Source organism: Chrysemys picta, chromosome 1 (genome assembly GCF_011386835.1).
Source record: "Chrysemys picta bellii isolate R12L10 chromosome 1, ASM1138683v2, whole genome shotgun sequence".
Lineage (NCBI taxonomy): Eukaryota > Metazoa > Chordata > Testudines > Emydidae > Chrysemys > Chrysemys picta.
In genome coordinates this window covers 354,612,969-354,637,093 of record NC_088791.1, presented here as the reverse complement: position 1 = coordinate 354,637,093, position 24,125 = coordinate 354,612,969, and the positions used below count along the sequence as shown (strand labels likewise).

Here is a 24,125-nt window from a genome sequence, read left to right as displayed (position 1 = left end):
GATCTGGAAGCAAATAGACTATCACTGCAGATAAAATGTGCAGACGACGAAAGACTGGCAGGGCAGTTACAATGAGGCAGCCAGTGCAGGCATACCGATTGATCTGGAGCCTTTTAATACAGCCAAAAGAAAAGTTATCATCTCGGAACAGGGAATGCAGGCCCAACCCCCAGACTACGGGATTGTATCACGGAACAGAGGGGCCCTGAAAAGGATTTTGGGGTCATTGTGGACGACCAACATATCGTGAGCTCCCAGTGCGATGCTGTGGTGAAAAGGGTGATGTGCAGCTGGGAGGGTGCAGGGGACGCAGTCGCTTCCCCTCAGCACATTTTCCAAAAGCGGTGCCTTAGTTAGAGGTTACCATGGCGCCAGCGGGTGGGGCCCATGCTCTGCTCTGAGCTTGGCCTGCCGGGCCGGCACATAGAGGGCAGTGGCAAAAGTGAAGGTTACTGGGCATGCTCAGTTTTGGTGGGCATGCTCACTACACCCAAAGTCACCCAAAGTAGGGAATGGGGAGCAAGAGCTGTTTGTGTCCTTACACTGGTGCTCGGCTCCTGCAGGCAAGGGGGGGGCAGCACTGCTGGAGGAGCCATGGGGGGGCCACGGGGGCGGCGTAGCCGGAGGAGCCATGGGGGGGGCACGACCGGAGGAGCGAGGGGGGTGCAGCAAGGCAGCCCACAGCGCAGCCGGAGGAGCCATGGGGTGGGGGGGCGGCACAGCCGGAGTAGCGAGGGGGGGCACAGCGCGGCAGACCGGCGCGAAGCGGCCGGAGGAGGAGCGAAGGGGGGGTGCCTTTTTAATGTTTGCTCCCGCTGCTGTTGGAACCTGGCTACGCCACTGGTGATGTGATCCTTGGATACATAAACAGGAGAGTGGAGGGTTGGAGCAGGGGAAGGATTTTACCTCTGCACATGGGATTGGTGCAAAACAACTGCATCCAATTCTGGGGTCCACATTTTAAAAAGGATGTTGAAAAATTGGGAGAGAGTGCAAAAAAGAGCCACAAAAATGCTTTGAAGCTGGAGAAAATGCCTGGCAGTAAGAGACTTAAAGAGTTCCACCTACTTATGTTATCAAAAAGATAATATAGTGATACGTTCATGAGGAGAAAGTGTGGGTTATAATAGGCTCTTTAATCTAGCAGAGAAAGGCAAGACCCAATGTATGGAAGCTGAAACCAGACTAATTCCAAGGGCAAATGGTTAGCACTGAGAGTTGTAATAAGAGAATGAACAGAATAAACACTCATGCGTCTGACGAAGTGGGCATTCACCCACGAAAGCTTATGCTCCAATACATCTGTTAGTCTATAAGGTGCCACAGGACTCTCTGTTGCTTTTTACAGCTCCAGACTAACACGGCTACCCCTCTGATACTTGAGAATAAACACCGAGGGTGATTAATCATTGAAAGAAACTGAGAAGGGAAGTGGTGGGTTCCTGAGCTCTACATGTCAGGCTAAAGACTCAATGCTTTTCTAGAAGATCTGCTTGAGGGCTTGTCCACAGTTAAAAGTCTACAACTACCATAGGGCTTCAGTGTAGACACTATTTACAAGGACAGCAGGGGTTCTCCCGGCTGCGCAAGTAATCCACCTCCCAGAGAGGTGGTAGCTAGGTCAATAGAAGAATTTTATGTTGATCTCATGCTCTCTCCATCGGGGTTAGTTTGCTATAGGTACATCTTTCTTGGCTGTGGATTTTTTTCTTATTGCAAAAAAACCCACAGAAATGCAGTTTTGGGTTTCATTAACAGGGGCATAACATGCAAGTCATAGGAGGTGATAGTATTCTTCTAGTCGGAACTGGTCTGGCCTCAGCTGAAGTTTTGTGTCTAGTTCCAGGTACCAGTGGACAGAAAGGATGTAGAAAAACTGGAAAAGATCCAAAGATGACTGACAAAGCTGATCCAAGGTATGGAATACCAACCATATGAAAAAAAGGCTGAAGGAACTGGGTGTGTTTAGTTTGGAAAGAGGAGATTAGAGGGAGACATGGTAGCAGTCTTGAAAAACTTGAAAGGGTGCCATAAAAGAGATGGAGAAATGTTCTCTCTTACCACATAGCACAAGACAAGAGGCAATGGGTTCAAACTACAGCACAGCAGAGTTAGAGGAAATCTCAGGAAAAACTTCCTAAGAGTCAGAACAGGAAGGCAATGAAAGAGACGTCTTGGGGGGACATGGAATCTCCTTTGCTAGAGGTTTTCCAAAGGAGGCTGGACAGTCATCTGTCCTGATTGCAACAAATCCTGCTTCTTGGCAGGCAGTTAGTCTACATGACCCCTGTGGTGCCTTCTCACCCTGTGTCTCTGTGATTCTATGATGTAAAGTCCTACTGTAGACGAGGGCTCAGTGAAACACATGTTATGGAGCCCAATACAGTGGTAAAACTAGGTGAAATTTACTGGCCTGTGTTAAGCAGGAGGTCAGACTGGACATCAAATGGGCCATTCTGGACTTGAACCCTATGAATCGGTGGATAAAGAAACTAGATGAAGCATTTACATTTACTCTGTCTCATAACACATGCAAAGGGAACATTCAATTACATTGATAGTCGGAATATATCACACTGATAACAGAAAATGGTTTACATAATACGTATTTTGCCTGTAGGACTCCTTGCCACAGACATTATTGGAGCAAAGAGCTTTAGCTGAATGGGATTCACAAATGGATTAGCCACTGAAAGTGGTGCTGGTGGCACCACCTTTAGTTAAGGGGACTGACACTTTGCATTAGATGACCTCATTTTGTGTTGCATATGAGTTTACCAAACTCTAAGCATTTGGACTGAAATTTACCGCACTGTGCATCAGCTTATGGGCTGATTTTTTTTTTAAGTTTCAGGCATAATATTTCAATGACTTCTTGAATGAAGCTAGGAGAGAAGATGTCTTGCTCATGCTGAAGAATTCTTATAATTGCCGCAGTGAGGAGTCCTGGCACCTCCACGTTCTCCAGCAGATAAAAGTCAGATAACATCCCCCCTGTTAACAGCAAAAGGAACAGGAGTACTTGTGGCACCTTAGAGACTAACAAATTTATTTCAGCACAAGCTTTCGTGGGCTACATCCCACTTCTTCAGATGCATAGAATAGAACATGTATTGAGGAGATATATATACACACACATACAGAGAGCATAAACAGGTGGGAGTTGTCTTACCTGTTAACAGCCAGAGGCCTGGGTTTGTTGAGCAGGTGAGCTCCTCAGCAAGAGATGGGTACCTGTGAATTCTGAGATGGAAGTGTCTTCCCTGGGAATCCCCCTCAGGTAGCCGTGTCCCACACCTCTCTCACCGCAGCATCTGCAGCAGATTCCATGCATAGAGCCGAGACAGGGGCATGCACCGTTTATAATATAGCTCTGTGCAATCCCATGGGGTTTCGCTCAGCCTCTAATGGAGAATCAACATTTGGATGTAAACAGGCTGGAGATAAGACTGTCTGCACTTCTGTGCTATTTATCCAACTTTAGCGGTAAACAGTAATTAAGGAAACTTCCCAAAGGGAGATGAAAACTCTGTCCTCAGAGACGAATTGGCTGCTCTGTCTATTTGTGTATATTTAAAATATATAATTAATTAGGAAGAAAACAGGGGTAATGCCTAGATCTCCATAGGACCTGCTACCCTATGGATATCTAGGAGGGATGGGTAGATATTAGACACACAAATCTGGAGAATGATGAGTGAGAGGAGACACAAGTACTTTCTCCAGGCACACTGTGTTACCTGGGATTCTTGGTAACTTTTACTCTGTGCGAGGTGGTGTCAGGAAATAAATCAGGGGAGACACAGCTGTCCGACCGATAGATGTCTGGCACAAACAGGACAACACAAGAGTGCTTTCACTTAAAGCTAAACTTTACTTACTGTCAAGCACTTACACACGTCCGCAAGAAGTTAGTAAAACACTCCCAACCCTCGATAATTACCGACGCTGTGTGTGGCTCTTGAGTGACACAGCGGCAGGCTCCGGCGGCCAAATCTTCCCTTTGCCAGTGGGGACCATAAGATGTATCCAGAGGGAGAGTCCAAAAAGAGACCAGAAGAGTCCTCAAGTGAGTCCAACTATCTCAAGCTTTTCCCCTTATTTATACAATAGTAATAGAATGACAAGTCCCTTAAAGAAACCTTGATAAGTAAGCAGTTTCAATGATCAAGCAAGAGGTTCCTTCTGATTATTGATTAACCAGGTGTGGGTTTTTCCCTGAGACCACAGTAGACATTCCTGGGGCACATCCTGCTCTTCTAAAATGCACGTATCAGCAACTTCAACACAATTCTTATCAGGAAGGACACGGGGTCAAGCTGCCCTTTCTGTGGCACCCCAAAACTCCCCCACCCCGCCTTGGTCAAGCTGAGATTGCTGCATGGCCAATTTACAGCTTGCTGACTAGGCCGCCTTTAACAATAAGCCATAGTGGTTTCAAGCACTTTACTGGTTTGCCAAAGTCTCCCCTTACAACTGGACGGTTTCTAATGCATCAGAGATCTGTAATTCTCATGAGCAACTATCATCATGTTGTGCAGCAACTTTAATTGAAAGCTTTTGAAAACACCTAGCAAAGGAAAGTGACTATTAACATATCCCCATTATACAGATAGTAAACTGAGGCACAGGGCAACATGAATTGACGCGGATTCAGTGTCAGAATGAGAGACAGAACCCAGGAGACCTGACTGCCCTGCCTTAACCACGGTCTCTCCATCATGCCAAGAGGGAAATGGAGTCCCGCTCTGGCAGGGATGGTTCGTTGGATGGGATGCAGAGGAAAGGCTGAAAGAGGGAGCCTTATCCTTTGCCATCCTTTAAGATGAATCTGAGGTTTTCAGAACTATCTGCTGTCTGTGAGCTCTCCGCTCCTGTGGGCTGTGAACTCCAGGACTCCACTTCCGTTTCCACTCAGAAACCTGCCAACGCATCACAGTCACTGGGGTCACTTGGGGGGAACAGACTCAGGAAAAGTAACACCAACAGAATGCTCCTGTGGATAGAGTGTAGTCAGGGACCTGACCTGGGAAGAAAGGCCTGACCCACCCCCACAGCTGCCCCGGAACAAGGGGGGCCCTGTAGGCAGGATAGAGTCTGGGTTAGTGTTTGCATTGGATTTGTTCTCTCCCTCTTGCTTCATTTCCTCCCAGTGTCTCCTAGGTGGAATTGAAATCTAATGTTCCAGGCTGAGTCAGACTTTCCAGGACTGCCGCAGCTGGAAGGCACTTGTATTCCCACAGCTGAACTCTCTGCCTGCACATCTGACTCATCGGGGATATTTCTCCAGTGAGTTTTTCTCACCTGGGTTTTTAAGCACTGAGATGAGACTGAATCAATTCTCCTGTCCAAGCCGAAAGGGGGTCGCCATGTGCACTTGTATTAAAGTTACTAACACTGTGTAGCTGGCCAGCATGGTTTGACTTTCGTCTGTAGCTAAAGGCAAAGAGGAGGGGCCGGGCCCTGATTTACCTGGATAATTGTGTTTATTATTTATGATAATTATTTGTATTTTGGAAACTTCAAGAGACCCCGCTCCAGTTCAGAGCCCCTTCTGCTGGGCCCTTCCCAAATACAGAAAGAGAAACACCCCTGTCCAAAGAAGCTTGTAAATCAAATTCAGACAAGACACAGCTACTGTGTGCAACAAACCACAAAGTGGGTGGACGGGAGAGGTGGAGGAGGAACAGCACTCAGAATGGGTGGTTACGTAGGCTGCTGGGTGGGGGTGAGACAGCAGAAATGCACAGCCCTGCCCTTGCTGTTAGAAGTGTGTCCTGGGCCTTTAAGAGCAGGGCACATGTTTGGGAAACAAGGCTGGGACTACAGAGAACTGGCCAGTGAGTAGCAGCTGCACCAGACAGACAGCTGAGAGCACATGGCTCTCCCTTATGTTGTGTAACTCTGCTTTACTTGCATATAAACAGGATAAACCTATTTAGCAATTGACACCTGACAGGACATATTTTGTACAACATTTGTTGCAATTGTATAACTATGTTAGCAACATGATAAAACTGGTCATTATTCAATCCTACAGCATCCCACCATGTTCTCGTCCCACGATGGTGCTACAGCTGCTACCCACCTAAGGAAGGGGCATTACCCAGTCTCTAGCAGGGCAAGCAGCTGGGACATTAGAGCCACTGAAGGACGGGAACAAAAGATAAAAAACGGTTTTACTGCAGGGACCCTGCTCCTTATACAAAGACGGAAGGAAAGAGTTCTTTAAAAGTGAGAGGTGGACGTCTGTGAAGTTGACTGTTTCCTCCAATGTAGCCAGCCAGCGTCCTTGGCTTTGAACCTTAACTTCTGTTTGACTAAAGCATCTTCCAAAAATGCATCCAGGGTGTCATAACTACAAAGGGAAGGGTAACAGCCCTCCTGGGTACAGTACTATAAAATCCCTCCTGGCCAGAGACTCCAAAATCCTTTTACCTGAAAAGGGTTAAGAAGCTCAGGTAACCTGGCTGACACCTGACCCAAAGGACCAATACGGGGACAGAACTCCAGATAGATTTGTAGATTATATGGCCACGAGGGACCCTGCTCTGACCTCCTGCATCACACAGGCCATAGGACTGCCCTGGATTAATCCCTGTTTGAACTCGAGCACATCTTCGAGGGAAAAACATCCCATCTTGATTGCCAGCTGTCTAGGCTGTTCCCCACTCTGACACTTCGAGTGCAGAAGGTGGGGGCTACAAAAGACCTTAAAAGTAACTGCCACTAAAGGCTGCCATAAAACATCCCCAAGGTTACAGATTCCCTGGCCGTGGACTGTTATCGCTGCCAGCACCCAAATGCAAAAACCTGCCTGAGAACCCAGGAAAGTGCACTTGGGAATTCCTTCCTGTGAGGTGCCCTCAAGCTCTTTTAATCTGACCCCCGGAGAGAGCTTGAAAAAACAACAACCCAGCTGTTGATACCTTAGTTCCTCTCAGTAATTGAGCTGAGCAGAACTAGACACATGCACACATAATCTCCACCTTTAACTCCATCCTCTTTTGCATCCACCATCAGGTTGTCAAAAATTGCTATAAAATCCCCCTTCACTCTTCTCTTCTGCAGACTAAATAACCCCAGTTCCCTCAGCCTCTCCTCATAAGTTGTGTGCCCCAGCCCCCTAATCATTTCCGTTGCCCTCTGCTGGAATCTCTCCAATTTGTCCACATTTAAACCATTGCAAGTTACTTGACGTAGTTCAACATGACATTCAGATTAACAAACTAGCACTAAAAGCAGCAAAGAGTCCTGTGGCACCTTATAGACTAACAGATGTATTGGAGCACGAGGTTTCATGGGTGAATACCCACTTCTCTGGATGCATGTCGACATGCATCCAACAAAGTGGGTATTCACCCACGAAAGCTCATGCTCCAATACGTCTGTTAGTCTATAAGGTGCCACAGGACTCTTTGGTGCTTTTACAGATCCAGACCAACACGGCTACCCCTCTGATACTTGAAACTAGCACTAGACAGTGGCATTAGAGCACTCATTAGATGTAGTGAGAACTGGCTAACTAATAGATCTCAGCAAGGAAATGTCCATGGGCAATCATTGTCCAGTGGGTTTTTTCTCATGGTTCACTAAGGTCCTTAAGAACCTAAATTCCACTGATGTGTGTCTCCAGGAGTCCGGCTGATGAGAATAGGCTATTTCTACAAGGTACTGTCAGCTGTGAGCCCTCTTCTAGAGCAAGATGTCTAGAACAGGTCAGTGTTTTCTTGTGGGAGACCCGAGAGGGACCCAGATCCAAAATCTATATTTGGAGTGGGGACATAAATACATGTCTCCTAGGTGGGGTTGTGATAGTACAGTGGTTTGAGTGCTAGCCTGCTAAACCCAGGGTTGTAACGTCAATCCTTGAGAGGGCCACTCTTGATATCTGGGGCAAAAACAGTATTTGGTCCGGCTAGTGAAGGCAGGGGGCTGGACTCAATGACCTTTCAGGGTCCTTTCTAGTTCTATGAGATAGGTATGTCTACATATATTTAAAAAAAAAATCCCACCTGAGCAGCAGGCAAATGAGAATTTCAGTTGTGTACACAGTATCTCTGGCTGGAGTCATCCCATTTTGAACAAATAAATTTTTAGTGCAACATTTTGGGTCTGGGCAGGTTGAAAGGAACATAAGAAATTCAGTGCTGAATGATGCTTGCTACTCAATGACACCAATAGCAAATTAACCAACTCCCTGTTATTCTTTTTGGACTCCTACTGCTAAGGAGAGAGAAGGGGCCCAGGCTGAGTTGGGAGTGGAGCAGTGCCGACCAGGGGATCAGCCCAGGGAGGAGAGCTGTGTAATCAGGACGGCAAAAGAAAAATTGGCGTTTCAGCCAGGAAGAGATGTGTATGGTAACAAGAAGGGTTTCTACAGGTATGTTAGCAACAGGAAGGTGGTCAGGGAAAGTGTGGGACCATTACTGAATGGGGGAGGCAACCTAGTGACAGATGATGTGGAAAAAGATGAAGTACTCAATGTTTTTTTCCTTCAATCTTCACAGGCAAGGTCTTCTCCCAGACTTCTACCCTTGGCAACACAAAAGGGAAGTCATGCCTGACTAACCTGATTGTCTTCTATGCTGAGATAACTGGAGCTACGGATATGGGGAAAGTGGTCCTTATGTGTCCTTAAGTAACTTGCCACAAAATGTCAAACATGTTTATATAAGCACTGACCCCCCCCCCACCTCATAAGGAAATTCCCATCTTTCATGTATGGAATATATATTCCATACATGAAAGATGGGAATTTTACATACATACATGCTTCTGTATTTTTCACTCCATGCATCCAATGAAGTGGGCTGTAGCCCATGAAAGCTTATGCCCAAATAAATGTGTTAGTCTCTAAGGTGCCACAAGGATTCCTTGTTGTTGTTGCTGATACAGACTAACATGGCTACCCTTGTGAAACCTGTCTTTACATGTTTCAATGCCTCACAACGGCAGCCATTGCCCATATTTTTGCTGAGTGTGTTTCTTCTATGGCCCATTGTGAGAGCTAAGTGTCCTTGAAGGCCCATCAACACATAGCTGTCTGTCCTTAATGTAAATGCTACCTGAGGGGTGTTACCCAAAAATACAACACATGCATAAGATACAAGACCCTGGCAAATATTAATAACTTCAGATAGAAAAATGATAAATGTAAGGAAACAGGATAATCATATTTAGCAAATCATAACTTTTCCATTGACACCTGACAGGACATATTTTTTCTAACATTTGTTGCAATGGTATAACATTGGTAGCAACAATGATAAAACTGGTCATTATTGAATCATAGAGCATCACACCATGTTCTCGTCCCACGATGGTGCGAGAGCTGTTAGCCACCTAAGCAAGGGGCATTACCCAGGCTCTAGCAGGGCAAGCAGCTGGGACATTAGAGCCATTGGAGGATGGGAAGAGCAGAAAAAAAACTATTTTACTGAAGGAACTCTTCTCCTTATACCAAGACAGGAGGAAAGACATTTTTAAAAGTGTGAGGTGGACGTCTGGGAAGTAGACTGTTTCCTCCAACGTAGCCAGCTAGTCCCCTTGAAGAAGGAGAAACCAGGGAACAACAGACCAGTCAGCCTCACCTGGAAAAATCATGGGGCAGGTCCTCAAGGAATCTATTTTGAAGTACTTGGAGGAGAGGAATTTAATCAGGAACAATCGACATGGATTAACAAAAGACAAGTCATGCTTGACCAACCTGACTGTCTTCTATGATGAGATAACAGGCGCAATGGATATGGGGAAAATGGTCCTGACTTGCCACAAGATGTCAAACATGTTTATATAAGATCTTAGTAGATTTATTATTAATTTAATTTTCTTTCTTCTATACATTTCTTCTATATAGGAATTAGAAACACTGCTCCTGTCAGCTAATTGCCAAGTTATCTGCCAAGGCACAAGAGTTTTCAAGTGCCTAAGTACCATTGGAATCAAAGTAAAATTTCCTCCGACTCCCCGCTGCACGAAAATCTGAACTGAAGTCCCTGCTGCAAGGTATGGTGAGGTGGAGACAATCCAGCAACTGATGGAGGGAATGGAGACGACTGAGCTACCCACTGGAAGATATGGGGCACTGAGTGGAGCCTCAAAGTCCAGTTAACAGAAATTAGAACTGTGGACACCCTATGAGTTAATGAATTGTACACAGACCAATTTCCAAGTTTGTCAGTCTGACACAGAATAGTGTGGTCAGGAAAGGATTTAATGTCAATTTTACTGTAAAAACAGAGATTCAGGGAAGGGAGCCAGACACCATGTCACCAGCCAACAATGTATGGAGCTCAGTCTGAGAGCCAGAGCACCAGGAGAAAACTTTAGGTCCCTCTATGAGGAAAGAGACGGAGTAGCCTGTCCCGGATCTGTTTGGTCCTCACTCCATAGATGATGGGGTTTAGCATGGGGGGCACCAGGAGGTACACATTGGCCATGAGAACTTGGAAATGCAGGGCCACATTGTGGCCAAACCGCTGCGTGAGGAAGGAAAAGAGAGCTGGGACATAAAAGGCTAAGATCACACAGAGGTGGGAGCCGCAGGTCCCAAAAGTCTTAAGCCGGGTGTCCTTTGTAGGGAGGCTGAAGATGGCCCTGAGGATCTGGGTGTAGGACACAGCGATAAAAAGCACATCCAGACCAGTCACAAAGAATACCACAGAAAGGCCGTAGTAACTACTAACACGGATGTCAGCGCAGGCCAGCTTCACCACAGCCATGTACTCGCAGTGCGTGTGAGGAATGACGTTGGTACCGCAATATGGCCAACGCCTCACCAGGAAGGGAGTGGGCAGTACGAGCACACAACCACGCAGCACCACGGCCAGGCCGATCATGGCCACCACATGGTTTGTCAGGATGGTGGAATGTCTCAGGGGGTCACAGATGGCCACATAGCGATCCAAAGCCATGGCCACGAAGATCCCAGACTCCATTGCTAAAAAGCTATGAATGAAGTACATCTGGGTGAGGCAGGCACTGAAATCGATCTCCCTGGATTTGAACCAGAAGATGCTCAGTGTTTTGGGCAGGATGGACGTGGACAGGACCAGGTCGGAGACAGCCAGCATGCAGAGGAAATAGTACATGGGCCCATGGAGGCTCAGCTCCATCTTCACGACGAACAGGATGGTGAAGTTCCCCAAGACGGCTATGGCGTACATGGTGCAGAAGGGGATGGAGATCCAGACATGGGCAGCCTCCAGGCCAGGAACACCCAGAAGGATGAGGGTGGAGGGGTTGGTGAAGTCGGTTGTGTTGGAATGTGACATGGAGTAGGGGAGAAGGTGTCCAACTCTGAGGCAGAACGGTGTCTCCTGCATGTACCGTACATTCCTCTGACTTCCTGTATGTGCCCAGGGTCTCGGGTGATGGTCGCAGTAAAAATTCCTGGATGGAGAGACAATGTTAATATGAGACACTACATTCACTACTGGTGGTATTCTCATGGGTGAAGCAGATTTGTCACTCTTCACACACTGATAAATGGTGTTTTCATAATTCAGGAAAATGAATTATGAACAACTGATCCTACTAATGCCTATTCCATATAGTATGGTGCTCCATGCAACAAAAATTCTTACACGTTGCGGTGTGGGGAAAATTAATAGGCATCAGCAGGAAATGCAATGAAACTCAGGCTAGAGGGTATATGCTGTAGGGATTTTTCCATTCACCCAGTTTCTCAAAATCTGAGGGTGAAATAAATCCAAAATTACCTAGGGAGGTGGTGGAATCTCCTTCCTTAGAGAGTTTTAAGATCAGGCTTGGCAGTACCCTGGCAGGGATGATTTAGCTGGGATTAGGTCCTGCTTTGAGCAGAGGGTTGGACTAGATGACCTCCTGAGGTCCCTTCCAACCCTGATATTCTATGATTCGATGAACTGCTACACACCACGGGGCGGGGGAGGGAGCGGAAACACAGTGCATCATTGCTAGCAGCTCCATGGAAACACCTGCTCATTCACAGCAGTGACTAAAACAAAGATAATGTTCAGATGTCAAAGGAATATGGTGGAGAATAGCCTGCTCTGGACACACGCTCACTTTTGGTCACCCAGTCTCTATAAAGAATATAGCAAATAAAATGGGGGGTTCTGTGACAGGGTATGAGAATGGGGGAGGTTGCCATACGTGGACAGAATGAAAAGTCTGGGACTATTTAATTTAGAGAAGAGACAAAGAAGGGAGCATATGATAGATGAGAGAAAAATAAAGAATGGAACTGATCACATTCCAATGGACAAACAGAGAACAGTTCCCAACCAGTAATATCTATTGACACTTAGTACTCCAAAAGGGCTAATTCCCCAAAGCTGCGGCAATTTATCAGCAAAACTGATTGGGAGGAAAAAATATAGACAGGGAAATGAGCATAAAAATTGGGAGTTCTTTAAGAAGAGTTCATTAGATAGCAAGAAATCCTCGATTCCAGAATCAAAAAGTGCCCAACTTTGGCTAGAAAGCCAGTTCAGTGGCAAAGTGAGGCAGCAATAATGGTGGGGAAAGCAATACAGAACTAATGGGATAAAGGGAAAATAGATGGCAAGCAATACATATTGGAAGTTATGAAAATTGATAAGGGACATAAAAAATATCAGAAAAAAATCAAAAGAAACCCTAGAAAAGGTTTAGGCCAATTCCTAGTGGACGAAAAGAAACTTGTTAAAGTTGCAGAAAAGGCAGATGTATTCACGATATGGTTTTGTTCTGCTTTTGGAAAGCAGTGTTATGATGTACACATATCAAATGAGGTGATGAAATACTTTCCAGTCCATTAGCAGTCAAGGAAGGTGTTAAAGAGCTTGTATAATGGAACCGTAGACTTAGAAAATCCGGAGTTACGAACTGACCAATCAACCACACATCTCATTTGGAAGCAGAAGCACACAATCAGGCACCAGCAGAGACCAAAAAATAGAAAAAGGTAAATACAGGACAGTTCTGTGTCAATTCTAAAGCATAAAAAAAGAAGGGAATGTTTAAAAAAAAAAGATTTGACAAGTTTAGGAATCAATGGAAAAGCTGGTCTGGGATTAGTTAACAAAAAAGTCTAGGAATATAATTAATGCCAGTCAACAACCCGTCTTCTGAAAGAAACCCAGTTTCATCCTTTAATGAGAATGCATTTGGTTGATCAAGGAAACTTCACAGATGCAATAGACTTTGATTTCTCTGAGGCATTTAATTTGGTGAGGGAAAACATTCAGATAAAAACGAACACTCTACAATATCAGTGAAGCACACCTACAATGGATTAAAAACTGGCAGATCTCAGACAGCAGCTGCCAATGGGCCGTTGTCACTGAATGGAGCTGTTTCTAGTGGGGTTCTGTGGGATCAGTTCTAGGCCCAATGCTATTGAATATTTCGATCAGTGATCTGGAAGCAAATAGACAATCAGTGTAGATAAAATGTGCAGACGACCAAAGACTGGCAGGGCAGTTACAATGAGGCAGCCAGGACAGACATACCGATTGATCTGGAGCGTTTTAATACAGCCAAAAGAAAAGTTATCATCTCGGAACAGGGAATGCAGGCCCAACCCCCAGACTACGGGATTGTATCATGGAACAGAGGGGCCTTGAGTAGGGTTTTGGCATCACTGTGGGCGACCAACATATTGTGAGCTCTCAGTGCAATGCTGTGGTGAAAAGGGTGATGTGATCCTTGGATGCATAAACAGGAGACTGGTGGGTTGGAACAGGGGGAGGATTATAGCTCTGCATATGGTATTGGTGCAAAACAACTGTGTCCAATTCTGGGGTTCACATTTTAAAAGGATGTTGAAAAATTGGGAGAGGGTGCAGAAAAGAGCCACAAAAAAGCTTTGAAGCTGGACAAAAAGCCTGATAGTGAGAGACTTAAAGAGTTCCACCTACTTCTGTTATCAAAAAGACGATCAAGTGAGACGTTCATGAGAAGAACATTGTGAGTTATAATGGGCTCTTTAATCTAGTGGAGAACAGCAGAGCAAGACCCAGTGGCTGGAAGCTGAAGCCAGACAAATTCCAAGGACAAATGATTAGCATTGAGGGTGATAATAGGAGAATAAACGCAAAAGAAACACTGAGGGTGATTAACCATTTGGACAGACTGCAAAGGGAAGTGGTGGGTTCTCCAACTGCACATGTCTCCAAATCCAGACTGGAGGCTTTTATAGAAGATCTGCTTGAGGGTTTATCCACACTTAGAAGGCGAAAGCTACCGTAGGGCATCAGTGTAGATACTACTTATAAGGACAGTCGGGGTTCTCCTGGCAGCGTACTTAATCCACCTCCCCAAGAGGTGGTAGCTAGGTCGATGGAAGAATTTTATGTTGACCTCATGCTGTCTACACTGTGGTTAGATTGCTATAGGTTCATCTTTCAGGGTTGTGGATTTTTTTTCTTATTGCAAAAACCCCACAGAAATGAAGTTTTGGGATTCATTAACAGAGGCATAACATGAAATCATGGGAGCTGGTAGTATTTTTGAACTCAGGGCTGGCCAGGCCTCAGTTGGAGTATGGTGTTTATTTTGGGGCACAAGTGTATAGAAAGGATGTAGAAAAACTGGAAAAGATCCAAAGGTGACAGACAAAGCTGATCCAAGGTATGGAATAAAAACCATACAAAAAAAAAAAGGCTGAAGGAACTGGGTGTGTTTAGTTAGGAAAGACGAGATTAAAGGGGGGCATGACAACCATCTTCAAAACACTTGAAAGGGTGCCATAAAAGAGATGAGAAATGTTCTCTCTTGCCATATAGCACAAGATAAGAGGCAATGGGTTCAAACTACAGCACAGCAGAGTTAGAGGAAATCTCAGGAAAAACTTCCTAAGAATCAGAACAGGAGGACAATGGAAGAGACGCCTCGGGAGGACATGGAAGCTACTTCACTGGAGGTTTTCCAAAGGAGGCTGAACAGTCATCTGTCCTGAATGCAACAAATCCTGCTTCTTGGGAGGCAGTTAGACTAGATGACCCTTGCGGAGCCTTCTCACCCTGTGGCTCTGTGATTCTATGATGTAAAATCGTACTGTAGACAAGGGCTTAGTGAAACACAAGTTATGGAGCCCAATACATGGGCAACTAGGTGAAATTTAATGTCCTTGTGTTATACAGAAGGTCAGACTGGATGATCAAATGGGCCCTTCTAGCCTTGAACACTATGAATCTATCGATAAAGAAACTAGATGAAGCATTTCCATATACTCTGTCTCATAACACACGCAAAGGGAACATTGAATTACATTGATAGCCTGAATATATCATACTGATAACAGAAAATGGTTTACATAATACCTATTGTGCGTGTAGAACTCCTTGCCACAGACATTATAGGAGCATAGTGCTTAGCTGAATGGGATTCGCAAATGGATTAGCCATTGAAAGTTTTGTGGGTGGCACCATGTTTAGTTAAGGGGGCTAACGCCTTCCATTAGAAGACCTCATTTTCAGTTGTGTATAAGTTTGTCAAATTCTAAGTGTTTGCACTGAAATTTACCGTACTGGGCATCTGCTTATGGCTGAATTGTTTTTTGTTTGTTTGTTTTTTTTAAAGTTTCAGGCATAACAGTTTGACAATTTCTTGAATGAAGCTAGGAGAGAAGATTTCTAGTCCACCCTGACAATTTCTTATAACTGCCACAGTGAGGAGCCCTAGCACCTCCACCTTTTCCAGCAGATAAAAGTCAGGTAACAGCCCTCTTCTCCCCCCCACCCCCGTTAACAGCCAGAGCCCTCAGCAAGAGATGGGTACCTGTCAATTCTGAGGTGGAAGTGTCCTCCCTGGGAACCCCCCTCAGGTAGCCGTGTCCCACACCTCTCTCACCCCAGCATCAGCAGCAGCATCCAACGCTGAGAGTTGACACAGGGGTGTGCACCATTTATAATATAGCTCTGAGCAATCCGGGGGGTTCACTCAACCTCTAGCAGAGAAGCAGCATCTGGGTGTAAACAGGCTGGAGACAAGCCTGTCTCCACTTCTGTGCTAATTATCCAGCTTTAGGAGTAAATAAGGGATCTTCCCAAAGGGAGATGAGATCTCTGGGGCTCTGTGCTCACAGAGAAATTGGCTGCTCTGTGTATTTGTGTATATTTAAAATGTATAGTTAATTAGCAAGAAAACTCAGGATAATGCGTAGATCTCTGTAGGGCCTGATACCCTGTAGATATCTAGGAGGGATGGGTAGATATTAGACAGACAGATCTGGAGAATGGTGACTGAGGGGAGACATAAGTACTTTCTCCAGGCACACTGAACTATCTCTAAGGCATCAGAGATCTGTAATTCTCATCAGTAACTATCATCGTGCTGTGCAGCACCTTTCATTGAAGGATCTTGAAAACACTTCGCAAAGGGAAGTGATTATGAACATATCCCCATTATACAGATAAGTAAACTGAGACACAGGGTGACATGAATTTTCCAACGTAACACAGGGATTGAGTGTCAGAATGAGAGACAGAACCCAAGAGACCTGACTGCCCTGCCTTAACCCCGTCTCTCTATTACCCCAAGGGGGAAATGGACTCCCACTCTTGCAGGGATGGTTCGTTGGTGGGATGCAGAGGAAAGGCTGGAAGAGGGAATCTGAGCCTTTGCCATCCTCTCAATGGAAATCTGAGGTTTTCAGGACTATCTGCAGTTTGGGAGCTCCCCGCTCCTGTGAGGTATGAACTCCGGGACTCCACTTCCGCTGCCACTCAGAAACCTGCCAACACACCTCTGGGGTGGCTTCGGGGGAACAGACTCAGGAAAAGCAACACTAACAGAATACTCCTGTGAATCGAGGGCAGCCAGGGGGCCTGACCTGGGGACAGAGGCATGGCCCTCCCCCCACAGCTGCCCTGGAACAAGTGGGGGCCTGTAGGCAGAAAAGAGAGTGGATTAGTGTTTGCATTGGATTTGTTCTCTCCTTCTCAGTTCATTTCCTCCCAGTCTCTCCCAGGTTTCAGGGTAGCAGCCGTGTTAGTCTGTATCCTCAAAAAGAACAGGAGTACTTGTGGCACCAAATTTGTTAGTCTCTAAGGTTCCACAAGTACTCCTGTTCTCTCCCAGGTGGAATTGAAATCGAATGTTCCAGGCTGAGTCAGACTTTCCAGGACTGCTGCAGTTGGAGGGCGATTGGATTCCCGCAGCTGAACTCTTTAATAGCAGGGCACATGTTTGGGGGGACAAAACAGGGGCTAGAGAGAAGGGGCCAGTGAGTAGCAGTTACACCAGACAGACGGCTGGGAGCACTGGGCTTTCCCTCACCTTGTGTAACTCTGCTTTACTTGCATATAAACAGGATAATCATAATGAGCAAATCATAACTTTCCCATTGACACCTGACAGGACATACTTTGTACAACATTTGTTGCAATTGTATAACTGGTAGCAACAATGATAAAACTGGTCATTATTGAATCATACAGCATCACACCATGTTCTCATCCCACGATGGTGCGAGAGCTGTTAGCCACCTAAGCAAGGGGCATTATCCAGGCTCTAGCAGGGCAAGCAGCTGGGACATTAGAGCCACTGGAGGATGGGAAGAGCAGATAAAAACTGTTTTACCGCAAGGAGCCTGATCCTTGTACAAAGACGGGAGGAAAGAGTTCTTTAAAAGTGAGAGGTGGACATCCGTGAAGTTGACTGTTTCCTCCAGCATAGACAGCCAAGCCCCCTGGCTTTGAGCAACCTTAACTTCTGTTTGACTAAAGCATCTTCCAAAAATGCATCCAGGGCTAAATTTACAAAGGCCCTTAGGAAAATACTGAATTCTGTGCTAATGCCTTTCTCAAACCCCAGCTCATCAGCTGTCTAACCCTGTAGGAGCCTAAGATTCCACCAGTAGCCTTCACAAAGCAACCTGAGCACTGACGCTGCCCCACAGCTAATGAGCTGCTCAGAGTCGTCACTCAGGCCTCAGTTCTGGTGGGGTTCTCCAATGTGGTGTTCCCCCGCCTGTCTCCGCAACAAGCCTGATCCCTTAGGCATTCTCAGATCATGCGTCCTGGGTGGGGCCTTGCAGATCAGGAATGTGTGTACGTCCAAGTGTGTGTGTGCATGCCTGCCTGTCTGTGCGCACATGCATCTTTCTGTGTGTGTGCAACTGTGTTTGTGCACGTGTATCACTGTGTGTGAGTGCATGTGGATATGTGTGTTTTATGTGCACATGTGTCTATGTATTTGCACCCCCAGATTATCCCATAGACCAGTGGCTTAGCGCCCTCACTTGGAATGTGGGAGATTCAAATCCCAAATCCCCTAAAAGGTTATTTGTACAAAGTGGAAGAGCTCCAAATGGAGATACTGTGTGCCCCATGTGAAATTCTCATTTGCCTGCTGCTCAGGGCGCTCACGTGGGATGTGGGAGACGTGTGTTTATGTCCCTACTCCAAATATGGTAGATCAGAGATTTTGGATCTGGTTCTCCCATGTCTCTCTCGGGTCTTCCACAAGAAAACGCTGACCTGTTCTAGGCATCTCGCTCTAGGAGAGGGCTAATAGCTGACAGTCTCATGTAGAAATAGGCTCCTCTCATCAGCCGGACTCCTGGAGACAGACATCAGTGGGAGTTAGGTTTATAGATTTATAGATTCATAGATTCTAGGACTGGAAGGGACCTCGAGAGGTCATCGAGTCCAGTCCCCTGCCCACATGGCAGGACCAAATACTGTCTAGACCATCCCTGATAGACATTTATCTAACCTACTCTTAAATATCTCCAGAGATGGAGATTCCACAACCTCCCTAGGCAATTTATTCCAGTGTTTAACCACCCTGACAGTTAGGAACTTTTTCCTAATGTCAAACCTAAACCTCCCTTGCTGCAGTTTAAACCCATTGCTTCTTGTTCTATCCTTAGAGGCTAAGGTGAACAAGTTTTCTCCCTCCTCCTTATGACACCCTTTTAAATACCTGAAAACTGCTATCATGTCCCCTCTCAGTCTTCTCTTTTCCAAACTAAACAAACCCAATTCTTTCAGCCTTCCTTCATAGGTCATGTTCTCAAGACCTTTAATCATTCTTGTTGCTCTTCTCTGGACCCTTTCCAATTTCTCCACATCTTTTTTAAAATGCAGTGCCCAGAACTGGACACAATACTCCAGCTGAGGCCTAACCAGAGCAGAGTAGAGTGGAAGAATGACTTCTCGTGTCTTGCTCACAACACACCTGTTAATACATCCCAGAATCACATTTGCTTTTTTTGCAACAGCATCACACTGTTGACTCATATTTAGCTTGTGGTCCACTATAACCCCTAGATCCCTTTCTGCCGTACTCCTTCCTAGACAGTCTCTTCCCATTCTGTATGTGTGAAACTGATTTTTTCTTCCTAAGTGGAGCACTTTGCATTTGTCTTTGTTAAACTTCATCCCATTTAACTCAGACCATTTCTCCAATTTGTCCAGATCATTTTGAATTATGACCCTGTCCTCCAAAGCAGTTGCAATCCCTCCCAGTTTGGTATCATCCGCAAACTTAATAAGCATACTTTCTATGCCAATATCTAAGTCGTTGATGAAGATATTGAACAGAGCCGGTCCCAAAACAGACCCCTGCGATACCCCACTCGTTATGCCTTTTCAGCAGGATTGGGAACCATTAATAACAACTCTCTGAGTACGGTTATCCAGCCAGTTATGCACCCACCTTATAGTAGCCCCATCTAAATTGTATTTGCCTAGTTTATCGATAAGAATATCATGCGAGACCGTATCAAATGCCTTACTAAAGTCTAGGTATACCACATCCACAGCTTCACCCTTATCCACAAGGATCGTTATCCTATCAAAGAAAGCTATCAGATTGGTTTGACATGATTTGTTCTTCACAAATCCATGCTGTCTGTTCCCTATCACCTTACCACCTTCTAAGTGTTTGCAGATAATTTCCTTAATTACTTGCTCCATTATCTTCCCTGGCATCTTAAGGACCTTAGTGAACCATGAGAAAAAACCCACTGGATGATGATTCCCCATGGATGTCTCCTTGCTGAGATCTATCAGTTAGCCAGTTCTCACTCCATCTAATGAGTGCTCTAATGACATTGTCTAGTGCTAGTTTGTTAATCTGAATGGCATGTTGAACTACATCAAACAACTTGCAATGGTCTAAAAGTAGACAAATTAGAGAGAGTCCAGCAGAGGACAATGAAAATTATTAGGGGGCTGGGGCGCACGACTTACGAGGAGAGGCTGAGGGAACAGGGTTTATTTAGTCTGCAGAAGAGAAGAGTGAGGGGAGATTTGATAGCAACTTTCAACTACCTGAAGGGGTGTTCCAAAGAGGATGGAGTTAAAGGTGGAGGTTCTCTGTAAACATGTCTAATTCCACTGAACCCAATTACTGAGAGGAACTAGGGCTCCATACTTCCTAGCTGGTATAAACAGAAGATCTCTCCAGGGGTTGGATTAAAAGAGCTTGAGGGCACCTCACCAGGAAGGAATTCCCAAGTGCACTTTCCTGCATTCTCAGGGAGGTTTTTGCATTTTGGTGTTGGCAGCGATAACAGTCCACGGCAAGGGAATCTTTAACCTTGGGGCATTTTAAGGCAGCCTTTAGTGGCAAGTACTTTTAAAGACTCTTGCGGACGCCCACATTCTGCACTCAAAGTGTCAGAGTGGGGAACAGCCTTGACAACTGACAATCAAGATGGGATGTTTGTTCTCAAAGATCTGCTCTAGTTCAAAAAGGAATTAATCAAGGGCAGCCCTATGGCCGGCGTGATGCAGGAGGTCAGAGCAGGGTCCCTCGTGGCCATATTATCTACAAATCTATCTGGAGTGCCCTGCAAGGATAATATTTGTCTGTGCCTCATTATGGGTCTTTGCCACACTCTGGGTGCCACATTTCAGGTCTGGGCAGGTTGAAAGGAACACAGGAGATTCAATGCTCAATCATGCTTGCTACTCAATGTGACTGGTAGCAAATGAACCAGACTCCCTGTTATTCTTTGTGGACTCCTACTGCTAAGGAGAGAGAAGGGGCCCAGGCTGAGCTGGGAGTGGAGCGGTGCCGACCAGAGCCAGAAGGGCCAGAGGATCAGCCCAGGGAGGAGAGCTGTGTAATCAGGAAGGCCAAAGAAAACTTGGCATTTCAGCTAGCAAGGTATGTGTAGGGTAACAAGAAGGGTTTCTACAGGTATGTTAGCAACAAGAAGGTGGTTAGAGAAAGTGTGGGAACCTTACTGAATGGGGGAGGCAACATAGTGACAGATGATGTGGAAAAAGCAGAAGTACTCAATGCTTTTTTTCCTTCAGTCTTCAAAGACAAGGTCAGATCCCAGACTGCTGCCTGGGCAACACAGTATGGGGAGGAGGTGAGCAGCCCTCCATGGTGAAAGAACAGGTTGACGACTATTTACCTGATTGCCAAGTTATCTGCCAAGACACATGAGTTTGCAAGTGCCTAACTACCATCGGGATCACAGTAAAATTGCCCTCCCCACCCCAAAATCTGAACTGAACTCCCTGCAGCAAGGTATGGTGAGGTAGAGACAATTCAACAACAGATGGGGGGGGAAGAGTGAGCGACCCACAGGAAGAGATGGGGCACTGGGCGGGTCCAGTTACCAGCAATTAGAAGTATGCCCCCCCTACGAGTTTATGAATTGTACGCAGACCGATTTCCCAGTTTGTCAGTCCGACACAGCATAGCGTGGTCAGGAAAGGATTGAATGTCACTTTTACTGTCCATTCAGTGATTCAGGTAAGGGAGCCAGGAAACATGTCACCAGCCAATTCTGTATGGAGCTCAGTCTGAGAGCCAGAGCACCAGGAGAAAAATTTAGGTCCCTTTATGAGAAAAAAGCCAGAGTAGCTTGCCCCTGATCTGTCTGGTCCTCACTCCGTAGATGATGGGGTTTAGCGTGGGGGGCACCAGGGAGTACATGTTGGCCATGAGAACATGGAAATGGAGGGCCACATTGTGGCCAAACCGCTGCATGAGGAGAGAAAAGAGAGATGGGATGTAAAAGGCTAAGATGACACAGAGGTGGGAGCTGCAGGTCCCAAAAGTCTTGAGCCGAGTATCCTTTGTGGGGAGGCTGAAGATGGCCCTGAGGATCTGGGTGTAGGACACAGTGATAAAAAGCATATCCAGACCCCTTACACAGAATATCACAAAGAGGCCGTAGTAACTACTGATACGGGTATCGTTGCAAGCCAGCTTCACCACAGCTATGTGCTCACAGTGTGTGTGGGGGATGATGTTGGTTCTGCAATACGGCCATCGCCTCGCCAGGAAGGGAGCGGGCAGTGCGAACACACAACCACGCAGCACCACAGCCAGGCCGATCTTGGCCACCACATGGTTTGTGAGGATGGTGGAATGTCTCAGAGGATCGCAGATGGCCACGTAGCGATCCAAAGCCATGGCCACAAAGATCCCAGACTCCATCGTTAAGAAGCAGTGAATGAAGTACATCTGGGTGAGGCAGGCATTGAAATCGATCTCCCTGGAATTGAACCAGAAGATGCTCAGCGTGTTGGGCAGGATGGATGTGGACAGGACCAGGTCAGAGACAGCCAGCATGCAGAGGAAATAGTACATGGGCCCATGGAGGCTCGGCTCCCTCTTCACAATGAACAGGATGGCGAAGTTCCCCAAGATGGCTATGACGTACATGGTGCAGAAGGGGATGGAGATCCAGACATGGGCCACCTCCAAGCCAGGAATGCCCAGCAGGATGAAGGTGGAGGGGTTGGTGAAGTCGGTTGTGTTGGAATCTGACATGGAGTAGGGGAGAAGGTGTCCAACTCTGAGGCAGAACCGTGTCTCCTATCTGCCCAAGCTCTAGGGTGATGATCGCAGTCAAAATTCCTGCATGGAGAGACAATGTGACACTACATTAACTCCTGGAGGTGTTCTCATGGGTGAAGCAGATTTGTCACTCTACACACACTGATAAATGGTGTTTTCATAATTCAGGGAAATGAATTATGAACAACTGACCCTACTAGTGCCTATTCCATATATTATAATGTTCCGTGCATCAATAATTCCTACACGTTGTGGTGTGGGTAACATTAATCGGCATCAGCAAGAAATGCAATGAAACCCAGGCTAGAGGGTCTATGCTGTAGGGATTTTCCCATTCCCCCAGTTGCTCAAAATCTGAGAGTGGGGAAAAATCCAAACCTTTGCCAAGACATGTTCCGGGGGAAACGTCCAAAGTGCTACACACCACAGAGAAAAAAAAACTGTTAATCCTTGCTAGCAGCTCCATGGAAACACCTGCTCATTCACAGCAGTGGCTAAAACAAAGATAATGTTCAGATGTCAAAGGAATATGGTGGAGAATAGCCTGCTCTGGACACACGCTCAGTTTTGGTCACCCAGTCTCTATAAAGAATATAGCAAATAAAATGGGGGGTTCTGTGACAGGGTATGAGAATGGGGGAGGTTGCCATATATGGATAGAATAAAAAGTCAGGGACTATTTAATGTAGAGAAGAGGCAGAAAAGGGAGCATATGATCGATGAGAGAAAAATAAAGAATGGAACTGATTATATTAAAATTGACAAACAGAGAACAGTTCCCAACCAGCGATATCTATTGGCACTTATTACTACAAATGGGCTAATTCCCCAAAGCTGTGGCAAATTATCAGCTAAACTGATGGAGAGGAAAAAATACAGACAGGGAAATGAGAATAAAAATTGTGAGTTCTTTAAGAAGAGTTCATTAGATAGCAAGAAATCCTCGATTCCACAATCAAAAAGTGCCCAATTTTGGCTAGAAACCGACTTCAGTGGCTAAGTGAAGGCAGCAATAACAGGGTGGAAAGCCATATAGAACTAATGGGATAAAGGGAAAATAGATGGCAAGCAATACATATTGGAAGGTATGAACATTGATTGGGGCGTAAAAAACATTGAGGAAAAATAAAAAGAAATCCTAGAAAAGGTTTAATCCAATTCCTAGTGGGCGAAAAGAAACTTGTTAAAGTTTCAGAAAAGGCAGCTGTATTCACGACATAGTTTTGTTCTGCATTTGGAAAGCAGTGTTATGATGTACACATATCACATGAGGTGATGAAATACTTTCCAGTCTATTAGCAGTCAAGGAAGCTGTTAAAGAGCTTGTATAATGGAACCTTAGAGTAACGAACATCAGAGTTACAAACTGACCAATCAACCAC

At 45.7% G+C, this 24,125-nt stretch overlaps 2 protein-coding genes across 2 annotated transcripts; both read right to left on the bottom strand.

The window, feature by feature from the left end:
- Positions 1-10,328: 10,328 nt before the first annotated feature.
- On the bottom strand, positions 10,329-11,327 carry LOC101948191 (olfactory receptor 52E4-like). The gene has a single exon (XM_005313950.2). The coding sequence runs from the start codon at positions 11,325-11,327 to the stop codon at positions 10,329-10,331; it is 999 nt and encodes a 332-aa protein (XP_005314007.2).
- Positions 11,328-21,768: 10,441 nt separating this feature from the next.
- On the bottom strand, positions 21,769-22,716 carry LOC101947385 (olfactory receptor 52N1-like). The gene has a single exon (XM_005313947.4). The coding sequence runs from the start codon at positions 22,714-22,716 to the stop codon at positions 21,769-21,771; it is 948 nt and encodes a 315-aa protein (XP_005314004.4).
- Between the last annotated feature and the right edge of the window lie 1,409 nt (positions 22,717-24,125).

Excerpts from the sequence above, each read along its gene's own strand:
- LOC101948191 (XM_005313950.2), bottom strand. The coding sequence starts at position 11,327 with ATGCAGGAGACACCGTTCTGCCTCAGAGTTGGACACCTTCTCCCCTAC.
- LOC101947385 (XM_005313947.4), bottom strand. The coding sequence starts at position 22,716 with ATGTCAGATTCCAACACAACCGACTTCACCAACCCCTCCACCTTCATC.